Source organism: Falco peregrinus, chromosome 14 (genome assembly GCF_023634155.1).
Source record: "Falco peregrinus isolate bFalPer1 chromosome 14, bFalPer1.pri, whole genome shotgun sequence".
Taxonomy (NCBI): domain Eukaryota; kingdom Metazoa; phylum Chordata; class Aves; order Falconiformes; family Falconidae; genus Falco; species Falco peregrinus.
In genome coordinates, this window is record NC_073734.1 from 8,242,201 (window position 1) to 8,258,467 (window position 16,267).

At 42.3% G+C, this 16,267-nt stretch overlaps 1 protein-coding gene and 1 long non-coding RNA gene across 5 annotated transcripts in view; one reads left to right on the forward strand and one right to left on the reverse strand.

Moving 5' to 3' along the window:
• Positions 1–7,022, forward strand: part of LOC114013279 (uncharacterized) — a 75,548-nt gene extending 68,526 nt beyond the window's left edge. For both annotated transcript variants that reach the window (XR_003556168.2, XR_003556169.2), the window contains exon 4: positions 3,642–7,022. This is a non-coding gene — a long non-coding RNA (uncharacterized LOC114013279). The remainder of the gene's footprint in view (positions 1–3,641) is intronic.
• CDYL2 (chromodomain Y like 2) overlaps positions 1–12,047 on the reverse strand; it is a 61,999-nt gene extending 49,952 nt beyond the window's left edge. Inside the window, exon 1 of one of the 3 annotated variants that reach the window (XM_055818595.1) lies at positions 11,806–12,047. In XM_055818595.1, coding sequence (XP_055674570.1) covers positions 11,806–11,823 — 18 coding nt within the window. In that variant the 5' untranslated portion in view covers positions 11,824–12,047. Of the gene's footprint in view, positions 1–10,375; positions 10,505–10,757; positions 11,210–11,805 lie in introns of those variants that run through there. The other 2 variants (XM_005241425.3, XM_055818596.1) reach the window with 2 other exon arrangements.
• Positions 12,048–16,267: the final 4,220 nt, after the last annotated feature.

The window sequence follows — 16,267 nt, forward strand, 5'->3', positions numbered from 1 at the left end:
AAGAACAGTTCATACGAGATTATGAGCTACATCAGGCAGTCCATGTGCTGAGCCATGCTGTTCTTCAGTGTTCTATCAGTATAATGAGAGATGGATGAAAATAATAATCCAAAGCTTGTGACAAGTACAATGAAAAAAAAAAAAAAAAAAAAAGAGGAGCATGTCTTCCTTGGAGCTTGGAATTTTTGTTATCTTGATCCACTTAATAAATGCTGTACAACATACTCCTTGCATAGGCCTCAGTCAGCAGGGAGAGATGACAAGGCCACCTTGGCACTCCCCCTTTAATCTGTTGTCTGATGCCTCATCACCTCCTACCATCTCCTTTTTTGACTGTTACAGTACATCAGTTCTGACTTTTCAGCACAGATGAAAATGCTGAACCAGTGGCAATGTTTAATTACACAGGAGTGGAAGCTGCTTTTCAACTTTTCATATTTTTGGATTGTGACAAGCTTGAGTTTGTGCACCCGGACCCTATTACAGTCTTGCTTCCAGTTACTGCAGTCGAATCACCAAGTTTTAATTGCTCATCATCAGCCACTCTTTACCCCTTCAAGAACTTCTGGGCTATTTCCCCTTGAGTCACGTGAAGGCATTTTAGTACATAAATGCAGTTTTCCCTATAATTCCTAGTGCATAATTTGAGATCCAGAAAGTTTCCATCATCCTCCTTGTATGGATTTTGATACTTAATCACACTCTGATTTAATTTGAAGCTATACTGTTACATTGTACCATTGCTAAACCTAAAACGTTGCAACTTCCTCTGCTTAGGTAGAGGTAAGTTCAATCAATTCTCATCCACGAAGGTCTTCTCATGCTCTGTCATCCTAAATTCATGCGCTCGCATTTGCACTGGAGTCCACTATTCCTCCCTTACATTAATCACCAGAAAACTTTGTGATCAACATCTCTGCAGTCTAAGTCTCAGGCTCCATTTAGGAGCCTAGCAAGCACTACCGTGCATTTTCTTTCCACGTGAACCATATTTAGCAGCAATTCCCCTGCACCTTTCCTGTCAGATTTCCTGTGCTAAAACACCTGAAACCTATCACAAAAAGATTTATGAAAGACAAACTCATCAGGTGTATTAATGTGATAATGTGCTTTTATATTTTGCAAAACAGTCCCTTCTCCAAAAAGGGAAATGATTTAGTGGTTTCAAAAATACTATTAGAGCAAATTTCAACTGCGTAACATTTAAAGGAATATCCATTAGCATAGACAAACAAGTTTTTGTCTTTCAAAAAACCTTTAAAAAAAGTATTTTTTTTAAAAAACTATTCTGTAGTATCTCTTCTATTACTACGACTAATAAGATACGTTAGCAAAGCCCTCTCCTTTGTAGTTCGCCTGACATCTGAGAACAGTTTACAATAGCGCTACTCATTGCAGTGACTGCAAGGTGATGTAAAAAAAAGTAAATTTTGTATGTGTGAAAGAAATTGACAAGTTGAGCTGGTTAGTTAGAAATTAGACTGTTTAGTAGACATGATTTCTGGAAAAAACCCCAACATGATGGCAACTTGATGCGTTTGTTAAAAGTTAGTGGCTTTTTAATGTATATTCAGGAAAGGCCTTTCAAGATTGATAAATGTGTATTAACAACCCTGTACAGCATTAAGGAAGCCTATGAAGACCATAAAAAAATGTAAATATAGAAAGGCTGTGGATAAACCCTTTTAGATGCTGAAATGCTTTTCTCATAGAAGTAGGAGAAAGCTGGGTTTGTTCATTAGAAACATTTTATTACATTAATATAACTTTCTAATATTACTGACAATCATTTGCCTCATTCCATATATTTACTCAAATGTTTTCTAGTTTACCTTCATCCCTTTAACCCCAGTTACTAGCCAGGGCTACAGCAATGAGCCAAAACTTCATTTTTATTATGCATGTTTGATCCAATGTTACTTCATCACCTTCTTCCTTCTTCTGCTTTTTTTGTTTGCTTCTACCACCTGTTGCATCTTGTTAGAAGTCTAGATTGTGAGGTCTCTGAAACAGAGACTGACTTTTTGTGTGTTGGAATCTGAACCCACTATTCTGATTTGTCCTTTACTTTGCAAAGATACTAATTGACAGTGATTAGGAATTAGAATACCAGAATACAACTTGTAAGGCAAGTATGTTTGTGATCCCTGCAGACCGTATCAACATCTTAGTCAATACCTATGTTTGTTTAATGACTGTAGTAAGTACAAAACTAAGAACTGCCATACGAGGTCAGACTAAAGGTCCATTTAGCTCACTATGTTGTATAATCTAGTAGAAATTAGTACTGGGTGCTTAGTAAACAGCATCTGTAGAGTAAGGGCTGCCCTTGCTCTATACCCCTAGGTTCTGGTGATTAACAGTTTAAAGATTTTTTTTTGTGCAGAAAGGTATAAAGAGATCTGTCCTTCAAGAAGCTGTTTTACCATTCTTTGAAACCATTTACAGTTCTGACTTCCACAACATCCCATGGCGGCGAGTTCCAAGATTTAAATACTGTGAAGAAGTACTTCATTTGCCTAATCATTTCATTTGCAGCATGCCTTTTCTTGCGCAATGAGAAATAGCATTCAGCGCAGAATTAACTAATCATCCCCCATTTGTCTTTTCCATACCATTCATATCTTCCTTGATCAGTTCTTCTGCCAGCCAGAAAGTTATTATGAGGTGTCTCTTCACTGACAGCCATTCCATACCGTGCAACACCCTGTTGGCCCTTCTCTGCATTACTTCTACCTCGGTGTTCTTCTTGAAATGGGTGCAGTACTGCAGATGTGGAAGCACAACAGTATTCCCCTGCAACATGATGATGATCATCATCTTCTGTTTCATTCTCAATTGCTTTTTTAATAACACACAAAATTCTGTTTGCCTGAGGTTTACCTCTGATAAGCACTAATCTGGTCCCATGGACCGGACACCCTTTAGGAGCTGCAACACATCTTCTTGTCTAGTTTCATCTGAAGGGAGTGTGGTCACTGGTCTCCAAGACAGTTCTGTGATGCCAACAGAGCTGCGGTAAATGGGGATCACAGGGAGATACACTTCAAAAGCACACAACTGATCCAAAATAAAATACTAATGTGGACACACCCAAAAACTTTCCATAAAGATTCCAAGATCTCTCCTGAATAGTAATGCCTTCTTCAGGGCTCATTGTTATGCATGCATAATCAGGATTCTTTTTCCTTTGATCATTAGCTTGCATTTATAAACACTGAATTTCAGCTGCTGTCATCCAGGTCTTCACTGTCAACCTTTCTCTTGACAATGCTAATAATCATCTATAACTTAGCAGCAATAAATGTGATTATTTTCCAATAATTGATGACAACACAGGTCCCAGTACTGATGTTTGGAAATTCTATCATAGCCACCCTTCATTGCTTCCTTGCTGTGAACCAGGCAGTCTAAGAGATGACCCGACCTTCTGGACCACTGCTTTGTTTCATTAGCAGCTGCTCCTGTGGGATCATATAAGAAGGTTTTTTGAAAATCCATTTACACCAGGCAGAGCCATTCTTATCCAGATAGTGACTAACAGTTCTGTGAGATGTGCCTTTCCACTGAAAATTCATGTTAACCCTTCTCAAAACCAAGACATTTTCACAGATATCTTCTAATTCTGTGTCTTTTTATAGGTGCTACTGATTTGCATCCAATAGAACTCAGACTTCATGGTGTGTAGTCCCTTGTATCCCTTCTTAATCCACTGGGTGCAGAGCACATGTTAATGATTACATTATTGTAAGATGATATCACATAAACCCCACAAAATCTAAATAAATGAAGTGCCTTATGGAAGAAAGTATCCTCATTGTTCCTGTTTTGCCCCTCTGAAGGAATGGGCTGTGAGTTTTTTGGCTGGTCTGTGAGAAATCTAGCACAGCCCAAGTGGGGCAACTGGTATTTTCAAAGAAAAGTGTCTTTCTGACAGATGTGTTCACGCTGTTTTTGGTTTAGTGTTTTGTTGTAGATTACTGATCATGATGCTACTGGTATAATTTTGCAGGAGTCAACCTATTTCACCTTCTTTAGTAAGCTGCAACAAGATAAATTTTTTCCTACACATTGTGAAATCCAAAACATTGTGAAAGTTTTGAGAGACCCAATAGATTTGCAACAATATTTTATATTATGACTCATAATGAGATAGTATTGAAATAGTATTGGAGTCTACATTTTCTCTATGTAATAGAAGAAAACCAATTGAAGTGTATTTCCCTTCAGCTTTGCAATATTACCAGCCTAAAGTTTTGATAATAACAATGAGTGTGACATTGTTATTCAACACGCCAAAAGGATGATTTGCCTTTTGTCAAAAATGGAATATTCTTACTCGCATGACTGTAAAGCAAGCCAGCATTCACATACCTCACTACTAATTGCCCCTACATTGCAAATATGTCACTTTAAATTGTTTAATGTATTATATTCTAATAGTTTAATCTCAAGGGACAGTTAACTATTTAATTAATATTTTTTTTGCCAGTGTCATAAAATGTTCTGCAGAAATTGTCTGAAAAATATATGGGAAAGGAGGAACAACAAAAAGGAATTGCACTGATGTAAATGTACAGAGCCAAGAAACTGTAATACTGCTAAAAGTCAAATGAATGGACAAAGAAATGCTATTTACAACATAGCTGGCCATCACAATTACTCCATTGATTTAAAAAAAATAATTAGCCAATTTCTTTCAATATTAGACCACATTTAAATTTTGCCATTATTTGAACTGTCTCTCTCCAAATATTTTAGCTTTCAGAAACAATTACTAAACAATGACTTTATTGCTGGGTTTTCATTTTGAATCAAAGACCAGCCCAAAGTAGAGCACTGTATTTGTCATTCAGAAAGCGTTACAAAAACTTAGGTCATTTTAATCTTTGGATAGGCATGAACACTAAACCTGGAACAATAAAGGGAAGCATGTTCAGTTCAGTGTCTTTGGTGGTGGAAAAGTCTTCACCGCAAATGCTTAGGCCTTCAAGTGTGATACAGAGTATATTTTTAGTAGCCCTTCCAAGCAGGACTATGCTTATGACATGTACCTTGAGGTAAAACTACACTTGATCCAGATAAAACAATCAAGATTGTAACAAAACTGTTACATCCATAAGAATCAATGGGTTTTCAGTATCCCCCCAAATGCCAAAGAGTTTACAATGTAATGAGGAAGTTGGAATCGTGGTAACAGAGTGACGTTGTAGGTAAACAAGACAGTCATTATGTGCACTGTAACGTTCCATATGCGGCTGGACACTGGAATTTCTTAGCAAGATAATGAATATTGCCAGAGTTATCCAGTTACACTTTTGAAACTCACTCAGTATCTCTAATCTAGAAAGACCTGGGCAGAAGGGTCCTGGGGTTAACTCTTTGATATCGGTCTATATCTCAGTTTAATCTATTGTCCAGATGATTGCCCAGTTTAGGATTGAAGAATATTGTCTGTGTGGCAAATCACACCTCATTTAGAATAGAGTCCTGAAAACTTCCATCAAGCAACCAGACTTCTAGATTCTACTGACTAAGGGTAATATGCTTACAGGTCAACTGTCCTCAAAATAAGGTGTCTTCTAAATACTGATCTTGATAATAGATCAACGACAATTTATAGATAAATAGTTGATTCTTCAAAACAGCTGTTAGTAAAGCTTTTCCACTAAAAAATCCAAATAAAGAAGATGTTACTTACAGATGACCAGCTGCTTAGCTGGTGGGCACAAGCCCGGTACTACTGAAATCAGCATTGCATCCATGCCTTGCCATGCTACAGGAGTAGGTGCTTAATTCTGTTCTATATTCCCCAGATCCTCCTTCCAGTCACTATTTTCTGCTTGTGAAATCAGTTTTGTTCCTTCACCATGGAACTGTTATATCAATAGAGGTTGATTTAAGTTAAGAAATAGGAAACGTTTACTTAGACATACCATCTTCTTGCAAGTGACCTCTGTCTTAGAAGATACATGTGTGAAATACTTTAAAAATAATTTCTGCTTTCCAGTTCAATAAGCAGGTTTAAGTAAGTCTTTTCTAAAAAGTGACTTCATTGAAAGAGATGCAAGATGGAAAGCCACAATGCTCAAAAATGCATTTCCTCACTTTGTAAAACAAAGATTCTCTTAACTGCATCTGCAAACCAAAACTAGCATCCAAAAGTTCAGTCATGTTCTCTCCCATTTGCATGTCTCCACATGTAATAAGGATTCGGCAGGCCAAACAGCGCCATTATTATCTTCAAGTTTTGACTTTGCTGGTACCTGAGTGCAGGTATAAATGGGAGATGTTGTAACTCATCTGGAAATACATTATCTTTCTGGTAGGTTACGTGAGCTAAAATAAACTGTAGCTCATTCTTACACAGCTGCATAAACAGACTAAGATTTAATTGAAACCTGTCACTATGGTGAGCAAGCCTCCTATCCATGGGCATTGTATCATTTCAGTGAGAAGATGCCATTTTTTAAAATGTCACTTTTCCACAAAGAGCAACACTTCAATGCAAAAACTGCTGAGTTTTAAAGACTGATTTTATTGTTGTGATCCAGAACTACATGCATGTGACAGTCCCCTCCAGAGATTTAGCTATAATCTTTAGATCACTTACCTAAGGTGTTGTAATATAATCTGACACAATGTTAAAATAAGACTTTAGATGTCAACATCATCGTTCCTGAATGTCTAATTGTGTTCATTGTATATAAACCCCCAAAATATTAAATAAAAAAAAAGCATCAGTCAGCTTCATGAGCATCTCTGTGATACTGATAACTGATTCATATATTCATCAATAAAGGAGGATTTTATTGCAGTCAATGGGATGCCCTGTGCTAGGAAAAATAAAGTTAGGTACACTGTTCATATTGAATTTTTCTCCCCTCTAAAGCCATCTCATACACTTTTAATACCAGAGCTTTTGTGAGAGAACTATTTGGGTTCAGATAACTTGAGAACTAAGTTGTGCATGGAAAATACAAAATATTACTTCAAATGGCAGACAACAACTTTAATGTGAATCCACAAACTTGGCATTTAAGAGTAAATACATTACCCTTTATATTTGTTACCAAAATTAATGAGGATTTCCTATCAACACATCCAACAGAGTATTTGAGTATATAAAAAATTACTGAAGGCCACTGTGAACACTCCTTTGCCAGTCCTTTATTTTCAGTTTGTTATCTCTAAGGAATATGCACCATAGTTCTTTAATATTTAACAGGTTCCCTCTTATGAGAAAAAAAAAAAAAAAAAGGAATATTCCATGACTCTTTCACCCACTCAGAAAAATTTGAAGTCATAAGCACATGGAAGTCAAGCAAAGCCAAACTAGTATTTTATATAGGCTGAGAATTACACTGAAATATATAAAGTGTTCCTTACTGTTAAAGGGAAAAAAATTTACTTAAAAAAAAACCTTCAAAACTAACACCAACCTTCTATCATATAATGGAAGTAACTCTTTTGATGTAAAGTCTCTTGGTTCTAATACACAAATCTAGAACTGACTACCAGTAAACACAGAATTCCCAGTGGATATTCTTTTGCTTCTAGAATAAATCGGTACCTGTTTCACAGTCCTAAAAGAAAGGAGGTATTTCAGATTATTAGAAGCCATTTCTAAATAGAAAAAGGTACCTAGTTAACCAAACGCTGTGGTTATTTTGTCTGTGATCTTATTTTGCTTCAATATAAAGATAAATTAATTGACTTTAAAAGGTTGAAAAGCCTTTTAAAATAACTTGACTGTCAGTGAAGGAACTGACAGGGTAAATATGCACATCTGTTTCCATAACTTACAATTTTATACTTAAATTTCTTGAATGCCACCAAAACATGAGTAGTTAGTGTAGGTAATACACACTGTACTTTTAAATGTGCTTTATCATGGCTCCTAGATCATGATTTGCTCTAACAAAAATAATTTTGCAGCCAATATTAAACACTCCAAATTGCAGAGGTAATTATTGTCTTATCTACTGAAGTTCAGTAAGAATCCTTGAAGGACTCAGTTATTACTAATGGAGTCAAAGGGGAATCAGGAGCGTAGTATACCTTTGGAATGTCACAATAAGCCCCAAATTATTTATTTACACAAACAGCCCCAAACTATTTCAAGCTAAAATCCTGAAACTTTTTAATGGCCATCCTGCCATCTGCATAAAGTTTTACTTGTTCAGGAGGACAAAAAGGAATGACGTATCCAAGTAAGAACAAAGGTGTCGGCTCTGAAAGTATAAAGTGCTTCATCTCATGTGCTCACTGGTGTGGGACATCAGAGCTGTAAGAGCTTCCTTCTAAAGGTCCCTTTGATACGGTTGGTTTTCTGGGATGGGAAAGAGCCGGAAAGCAAAGCTGAGCCATGTTCTAAATGAAGCTGCTACCATCTACACACTTGCTACCTACTAGACATACAAACTCTTCAGCTTTCTAGACATTTCTTCTGACCTCTGTCATGGAGAACTTTGCAGTAGAGATGCAAAATGCAGACGATTGATAACCAAAGCCCTGCACATACTCTTTGCCAACATGTCCAACATGCAGATGAAAATTTTACACCACGACCGGCCTCATGAGAAGGCCATATTCGAAACACCTCACACAGCAAGCAATGAAGAGCCACCCTTCTTCCCCCTACCTGTTCTGGTGGATACAATTCTTCCATATTTTACAATGATAAGCAAAAGTAGTTTGAATGGATTAAGAAAGAAAGGAAGTGATTCAGAGGCTTTGAACTGCAGCACTAACAATTCACATTCATCCATGCAAATGCCTGCCAAGTGACTGGGCCTAAAACTGGCTGCAAACTGGGTTGTAAGTCTGCTCTCTCACAGAACAGCTACATGCCAGGTTACTACTTGAGGAACATCTCTTGTATGCTGCGCAGTAGTACTCAACGCACAGCCCACATCCAACTGCCAAACATTGTCATCTTATAGTAACACAAAGATCACAAAAAAGTAGAATTTGTAAATGATGAGTAGGAGCTAAACCAGCATGGCTACCATTAGCCCAAGAGGTACTAGTTTTACTTCTTTCTAGAACTAATCCAAACATCTAAAGAAAACCTGGACAACAGCAGACAAAGAACCCCTATGCATCCCAGAAATGACTAATACAAAATCGTATTGCTAACTTTTTTGGGTCAAAGTTGTTCTTCACGGAAGTCCCACTGGTTACTCCAGAGTCGCAACAGCAACACAGCTGACATGCAGTATCCTTACAGTTGCAAAGTAATATGAATGACAGATATCGCAAAAAGGTCAATGATACTATTCAAATCATCATGTACACAACGTAGGAAGGCGCAACTGCCGTTCACTTCAGTGGAGGTCTGTGTCCCACACAGCAAAATACAGTCCTAACAGCGCAACATCATCGCTTATCTACGACCTTTGTTAAAGACTTTGAAAGACCATGACAAAGTAAAAACTGTCGACGTGCAACCTGCCAGATCCTCCACTTCTTGCACGTAAGACCCTACAGCTGATCATCAAGATCATCAAACCGAGAGTAAGTCCAACCATGTCCAACCAACAGCAGCAGCAGCTCCACACCCAGGCACACCCCGATGGTTGTGCCGTGCCTAATCATCGGCACCCAGTTCCAACTGGAAAGCGACGGTTCTGCCCTAGCCCTCCAACTGTGTGCTCTGGGCAAGCACAATGCAACTGGCCATTTCACCAGGCAACGCGGAGCCCGAGGAGATGTTCCAGACCAAGAAGCGCAGGATGGCCAGTTGTGTTAGGCATTTTTTTATCCCGGATGGTAGACAGCCACCCTGGTTCTGCTTACCGGGGCTGGCTGGGTCCAGTCCTTCTTACTGTTCATTTCTGCTCCCTCCCACCTCCTGCCCTGGCACGGCAAGAGTGGCTAGACTTGTTCGCAGTTCGGGCATTAGAACTGGGTGCCTGAGGTCAAAATTTGGCTGGGTCTCGCCGCCCGCCTGCCAGCTCCTTTCTCCCTCCCTCCCCCCCGACCTGGAACCCGGGCTGCCGTCGCCCGCCGCATCGCCGCTCTCCCCGCCGCTGCGGCCGGGGCACGGCAGCACGCCGGGCTGCGGGGGGCCGGCGCCCGCCTCACCTCGCACCCCGGGCCGCCGGCCCCGCCGGAGCGCGGCCCCCGCCAAACTTTGCCGTCCGCCATGGTGGCGGGGCGCAGCGCGGCCCCCCCCCCTCCCGGCCCGGCCCGGCCCGGCCGCCGCCCCCGCCGCCCCCCGGGCGCGAGGTGAAGCAACCTGGCGCCGGCTCCTGCACTTTGCACAGCGGGCGCAGAGCCGCCTCCATCCCTGCGCCTCCCGGCAGCGCTAAGGCGCATTTTTTCGCACTAATCTGCACATTCAGCACGTCCAGAGCGCCTATGACTTTACCTGGACTTTCTCCACTCTCCGGGCTCATCACACTGCGATCGCCTCCCCATCCTACCGCTAACTCTCGCTCTCCTTCACTCCTTCCTCCTTCTCTCTTGCAAGGCCTGCTAAGATCAAGCCCGATGGAAAGTAGAGAGAGAAAGAAAGAGAGAGGCAGAGGGAAGGGAGGGGAGCCGCTCCATCCCTCCCTCCCCCGCCGGCACACACGCCAGCCCTTTTCCCCCCACCCCAGCCCTTCCCTCGGCGATTTCCTCCGCTCTTCGGCAACTAAAAAGGCTCCGCGGAGCGGCTCCCCGGGGCGCCACCGCTGCCCTCCGCGGCGCCCCGGCCGGCACCCCACCGCCGCCCTCCCGCCCCGCGGCGCCCCGCGGCCCCCCGCTACCTCGTAAAGGTCCCCTGAAGCCATGCTGGGTTGCGGGACTGAGCTCCTCCGCGCCGTCTCCCTCTCTCCACCTCTCCCGCTCCCCCACTCGCTCTCTCTGTTGAGTAAACTGTGTTTTGCAGAATGACAGGCTTTGGGGCTGGCTGTGCGCAGAATCAGAGGCGAGGAGAGGCAGAGAGGCAGGCGGCGGGGCTGGCGTAACCAGCAGCAGCTCGGGCGCACAGCGCCGAGAGCCGCGTCTCCCCCGCGGCGGCGGGGCCGGCGCCCCCCCGCCCTCCCGCCGCCACCCTCCCCGCCCCGGGGGGCAGACGGGCACCGGGACGGGTCCCCTCACGCCCTCCGGCAGGGAAAGTCCCGGGGCCGTTCGGAGGGCGGCCTCCTCGCCCCCCCCCTCCTTCCCCGCTCCAAGCCGGGAGCGCTTCAAACTCTTTCCGCGGCCAAAATAAATAAATAAAAATAAAATAATAATAATAATAATAAAATATAAAAAAAAAGGGGGGGGGGGAGGGGGGGAAGGAGCGGCCGCGCGGCGGGGAGGGCCGCGCCGCCCGCCCAAGGTCACCGCGGGGAGAGGCGGGCGCGGGGCTGGCTCCCCGCCGCCGGCCTCGGGCGGCCCTGCCGGCCACCTTCCCGCCCCCCCGGCGCCGCATGGCCGCCCCACCCACCCCATGGCCATCGCCGAGGAAGTGGAGGTGGCGGGAAGCCTGCCGCCAGCCCCCCGAGGAGGCGCAGCCCGGGGCAGGTGGTGGGTTTCGGGGCCACCTCTGGCCCCCGCCAGTGCCCACCCTCCGCCTGGCGAGGGAAGGTCTCTCCCGCTCCCTTTGCAGCCATTTTGCAAATTAGCCAGCCCTCTCCAGGAAATGGAAGCCACCGGCCTCCCGCCACCTGGCCTTCATGGGGAGGCAGCGGCGTGTTGAAGTGGCTGTGGGATGCGGGGCGGTGCGGAGCCGTCAGCCATTACCCCGTTAGAGCCTTCTGGGCCTTTTCTCTGAGGAGAAGGGCCGCCCCATGGCCGCTGGCATCCTCACGGCCCAGCACGGCGGCTTACCTGAGCAAGCAGCACCATGTGAAGATGGCACCAAGTAAGCTGGGCAGCGTCTAGACCTCCCACCTGCCTTTAGCCACCGTTACTGTCGAACGGCTCCTGCCCAGGAGGTCCCAGGTTGAGAAGGTTTTCTCCCACCAACTTGGCCATGAGTGAAAACAAACCAGCTCATCGTGACAGGAAGCCCCTCTCCCCGCCGGCCATGATGGAGTCTTGAGGCAAAGGGCCCTCAGCGTGCCGCCACAGCCACCATGAAGCAAAGGGCTGTGCTCTCTGGAGGCTGCTGGAATATCAAGTCGTGTTTGTGAAGGATTTGTTTCTCCCGGTGAAGCATTGAGCATTCTCTTGATACTCTTTCTTGATACGAAATGCGCCGTTAGGGTTTGCTCTGACCAGCCCTTCCCACCTTGGCTTCGCAGCCAGCCTGCCATAGTTGTTACTGGCCTTTAGACGCCGTGTTCTCCCCTCATGGCTGGCAAGTGGTCGTCATTCCCCTGGAGTCTGGGAGTAATGCTGGGTGCTGCGCAGTCTGGCTTTGCCGTGGTGGTGGCTTTCGTTTGTCTTCATCATGTTGGCATTTTTCATCTCTTGATTTCCATCCTTTGTGTAACACCACACTCCGTGTTAACATGGAACTTGGCACTGCCCAGACTGTTACCTGAGGGGCAAGTTGGAGCCGGTTATTGAGTGTGATACAGTGAGTCTTGGCATGGTTAATGAATATCGCTGGTATCAAGCGCTGAATTATTTCTGAAATTTCATTTATGGCAAAAATCCTGGTGCGGGCCGAGCGGAGTGAGGCCGAAGAGTCTTCTGACTCAGAGGTTTCCTGTTTGAAATATCGATATTGGGTATTTTGAACACTGTCCCTTTTTATCATGAAAGTAGGAAATAACACATGCACATCCAGCTCTTGATTGACCCCATCTCCTGAACTGTAAATATTACCTCTAGTGATTATGAGCTTGCCAGCTAACCAGCTTAGTATTGACTTACAGTTCAATAAAAACTATCCTATGGTAGTTTGGAGCCCAAAGATGTTTATGGTTTGTGTGGGCTGCTGGGTGGTGTGATAATGTTGAATTCCTAAGGACAAGCCGTTCTGCTTACATAAAATGTAACTGTTGTTTTTTATTTTTTTATCTTAAGTAACTGGAGGGTTGTTCCCTGCTTTTCAATTTGCCAGTGATATTTGGATTGTTGGGATTTGATATTTGAAGAGTAAAATGTTGAAAGGATTAAGAAATACTGTAAACTACCCAAGCCTTTAGCAATTTTAGTAATTAGTGCAGCAAAAATTTCTTAATTCCCAAGAAATAACGTTACTTAATAATCACACCCCATGGTTTCTTCTTCATAAATCAATTATTTTGTCTTATTGTAAAGTGACTTTTATTGTTTACAGTAGCAAATCAGCTCTTTGGAGTTCTCATTGAGCAGAATATGCCATCGATAAGTAGACATTTTAATACATTTATCTTCAAAGTTCGCTTTATTACACCTACTAATTTGCTGCTTTCCACAACAGTGAAAAAAAGACAGTGAAAACCAGTGAGTCATTTTTCAGATGCATTCTAAAACACTCCTCCTCTGAAACCCTTGGCTTTCTTCATAGTATCAACTCTTCCCAAAGGTGCCTTGAATGAATTAGAAAACATCCCTTCCCAAGCTGTAGAAGAATATATGTCCTTTCTTTTGAGACAGGTCTGATAATCTGACTGTTCTTTCTGGGCTTTGCTGTTATCCTGCTCTCAGGCAGCTTAAATTAGAACAACCCACCCTCCACCATATTGGAAGACATCTCCATGACCTGATCTATATTTTAGGAATTTTCATTTGCATTGTAAAGTGTTTAAATCATGTTAACATGGTCAATATTGTTGCTGTAAGATTCACAACCCAAACAAATATTAGTTTGGAGGTTTTGAAAGGGTGAATGCTTTAGTGAATACTTTGAAGAGGGGAAACATCTTTTTCCTGATTACTCATTCCTTGTTTTAGAGTACACAGTCTCTTGGGATGCAGTGGTGTGTGAGTCAATAGTGAGGAGCAGAAAGAGGACTTTTGTGATTGTCAAACCGAGGAAAAGTTGATTGTGGTTTCTGTGTGTTTCACTGTCATTTAGCAGAAAACAAGGTTTTATGTTTTAAAAAATCGAAGTGACCTTCATTTGCCCAGCAGGTCTCTGTTGTAACTCACAAATTCATGCGATATACCTTTCAATCTTTTGGAAAAAATAGAAATATTTAAACTTACTACCATTTTTTTTTAAGTTTCCAATAACAGATTTTCTGGAAATACATATTTTTCCAATTGCAATTGCCTTGAAAATGGAAATATCTTCACTTTGAAATGAAATTGCTGCAAAATCCAGTTTTTGTACAAATTACAAACTCTAAACTGAATGTTTTTGCTAAATATGTGATTATTCATTACTCTTATTGTTTTGCCGCCTTCTCCTATTTCCCATCCCAAGAGAGCAATGCAAGCAAGGGAGGCATTCCAAGTGTGATACGTCACATTTGAACACTTCTTTTGGTCTGGTGGATGCTCTGGTTTCCACTACTTTAATTACAGGAATTATCTCTCAGACTGAAGAAACTTAAAATTGAAACGATTATATTTCGGAGAGCTAAAATACTGTTGTCATAGCTGTACCATTGATTTGTTATTGATTGTTTAGTCAGTCTGTCCAGTGCTATGCAACTACTGTAGATACTGTACAGTCAATAATACAGTTCCCCCAAGGAGTGTACAGTTGAGTAGTGCATTTTGGCAGCAAGCTCTATGAAAAGTCACTGTAAAAGACTGCATTGTCTCTTGAAGAGGAAGCTAAATGACGGGTGAGAGTAAATTGGTAGATGGAGAAATTGAGAGAATTCCTTTACTAAGGTATGAAAATTAAATGCGAAAAGGGTGAAAATGAGGCACGAGTAAGAGGAAGGAGAGAAGGACAAGGAACTAAAGGTGAATGCAAGGGGAAAGCTGTGCAAAGCCTTGGCTGTGTGAAATGAGTGGCAAAAGAGAGTATTTTAGCAGCAGCAGCAACTGGAAGTGAAAGCAGGGAACAAAATAACAAGATGTCTATCCCTTACCAAAGAAGGGAGGATGACCAGAATGTGGAAAAAGTCAGTGAGGGTAAAAATGAAAGAAAGTGGTTTAGTGTGTTCATAAAGAGAGAGTTGACAGGAAATGGTGCGGAGCTGCAGCAGGAAGAGGAGAGTCACTAATGACGCCACTGTTCTGGCGGGGTGATAGGCAGGATAATGGATTTCCTAGGGCTTGGTGCTGTGATGTCTGTATACTCACCTGTTAGGTCTCAGAGAGCACTGAAATACCCCAGGAAACTTGTCGGAGAAATTATCCAAGATGTAAGTCAACTAGGAGTTGCAAAACAAGATGAGGATGTCCTTAGCATACATATAGTATCTAAAAATTAGAGAATAAATGAACATGAAAGGAAAATAGGAAGGTGCCATTTTTTAAAAAGAATTAATTTACATTGTTTTGTGGCAAGAAGAAGTAGACTTGGGAAAAGCCCAATATGCTTTACTCTGTGCCACGCTGTCTTTGAAAGCAAACAAGTAGTTGTGATTGCTTGATTCTGATGCTAAATTAATGTCTTCCTCCAAACCCTTCTTTGGATCTTAAAACATGCAATTACTTATCATCAAGAGGAAGCTTTTGAAATAGAAACTGAAATACCACAGTATAATGAAACAATAATATATAAAAAACAAAGAAATGTTTGTTTGTTGGTGTCCAGCGTATGCCATGGAACAGAACTTTTCTAGGGTTGAAAGTGGCAGCTGTTCTGAAAATCATCTGTACTTCTTACAACTTTATGATTCTGTTCTGTTCTATTAAGTATGGCAAATATAGTTTTGCCTTATTTCGGGAAGGGGGAAAATGAAACTTTGACCAAGGATGCATGAAGAAATGGATGACAACTAAGATATATGGAGGAAGACATCAGTATGTTAATACTTCATATGGGAATCCATATGATGTAGTTGTATATACTTGTCATTATTCATCTAGACTTAGAAAATAAGGAAGTCCCATTGCTTAGTTCATATTCGCTGGTCAGTTACTTTCCATGGGAAATATTTCATATTAAGTGTAATGTGTGGTGTGATTTTGTGAGTTGATTCATGTGATCTATTGTTTTTAACAGGTCTCCATGCAAGTATGAAGATCAACTTACTGCAGTCATTTTAACAGACTGAGATCACATGAGAAAGAGAGATGGAGGAAAATCTGCCTTAAAAATTAAAGCACAGAATGGTGTGTCACAGAAGGAAACAGAGATTGTGTACACCACCACAAGCAGAAAAGGCCAGTACAGAAGTTAACCTGCAAGAGGAGGCTTCACTGTCAAAAAAATGTTTCCCTGAAATTGTACAAGCAGTGTTCCCAAAGAGCAGTCACTGAAGAAAACCTGGTAGTGACTAAGACTTTGCAT